Genomic DNA, 1,026 nt, shown 5'->3' with positions numbered 1-1,026 from the left:
GAGAAAGCACGGGGTGAGCAGGAGGAGACGGAGCGGCTGCAGAGACAGGTCTGGGGTGGCGAGGTGCAGGGGCAAGGGGCTGCAGGGGAGGCGGGGTGGAGGGGACAGGGGAGGAAGAGGTGGGATGGGGGATGAAGGCAGGGATGGAGGGGGAAGGCAGGGATGCTCTCCTGTGATTCCCACCCCAGTGGGATGCAGGGGCGAGGACCAGCCCAGCCCCTCGATGCTCAGGGTGGCGGGAGGGGACGTGGGACAGGGCTGCCCTGAGCCGCCCGAGCAGCCTGTCCCCACTGTCCCTGGCCCATCCCATCCATCCCTGCCCTGTCTCATCCTTCCCTGGTGCCCCGCTGTGCCGCAGAGGGAAGAGGCCGAGGCGAGGGCGCGCGAAGAGGCCGAGCGGCAGCGCCTGGAGCGGGAGAAGCACTTCCAGCGTGAGGAGCAGGAGCGGCTGGAGAGGAAGAAGGTGAGGGCTGGGGGCACCCCTGGGCGCGTGGCACAGCAGGGGCTTCCCCTGCAAGGGGTCCTGCCCAGCACCCAGGGCAGGTCCTGCTGGCGAGGGCTGTGCACGAGCTCCTCTCTGCCCCGCAGCGCCTGGAGGAGATCATGAAGAGGACGCGCAAGTCGGACGCAGCGGATGCCAAGGTGGGTGCCTGTCCCCTGTCCTGAGGTGCGTGGGGACATGGGGGACTCTGCAGAGCCCTCCCACCCCTGCCCGGAGCCGCCACTGCCCCTCACAGCTCTCCTCTCTCTGCAGAAGAAGGAGGACAAGAAGGTGGTGAATGGGAAAGCGGCCGAGCAGGAGGATGACCCAGGTACGTGGCCTCTTCCCACAGCCTGCTGCACCTCCGGGGTGGCGGAGCCACGACCCCATCCTGCTCCCCCCCCATCCCAGCCATGCTGCTGCCCGGGGCCATGGCTGAGCAGGGGGCTCTGCTGATGTCCCCAGGCCGTGAGAAGCGTGCGGGGCCAATGCCAAAGGAGGAGGAACTCCCTGAGACTGAGACGCCGAGTGCAGGGATGCCGGAG

The 1,026-nt window shown here is 68.7% G+C and overlaps 1 protein-coding gene across 1 annotated transcript in view; it reads left to right on the top strand.

The window, feature by feature from the left end:
* Positions 1 to 1,026, top strand: part of MAP7D1 (MAP7 domain containing 1) — a gene marked incomplete at its 3' end in the record, with an annotated part of 16,763 nt that extends 15,737 nt beyond the window's left edge. Inside the window, exons 12-16 of the mRNA XM_019473522.1 lie at positions 4 to 48; positions 359 to 463; positions 589 to 642; positions 755 to 812; positions 947 to 1,026. Of these exons, the coding sequence (XP_019329067.1) occupies positions 4 to 48; positions 359 to 463; positions 589 to 642; positions 755 to 812; positions 947 to 1,026 (342 nt within the window). The remainder of the gene's footprint in view (positions 1 to 3; positions 49 to 358; positions 464 to 588; positions 643 to 754; positions 813 to 946) is intronic.

The sequence above is a fragment of the Aptenodytes forsteri genome, unplaced genomic scaffold, assembly GCF_000699145.1.
Source record: "Aptenodytes forsteri isolate BGI_AS27 unplaced genomic scaffold, ASM69914v1 Scaffold7, whole genome shotgun sequence".
NCBI lineage: Eukaryota > Metazoa > Chordata > Aves > Sphenisciformes > Spheniscidae > Aptenodytes > Aptenodytes forsteri.
This window is presented reverse-complemented; position numbering and strand designations above follow the sequence as displayed.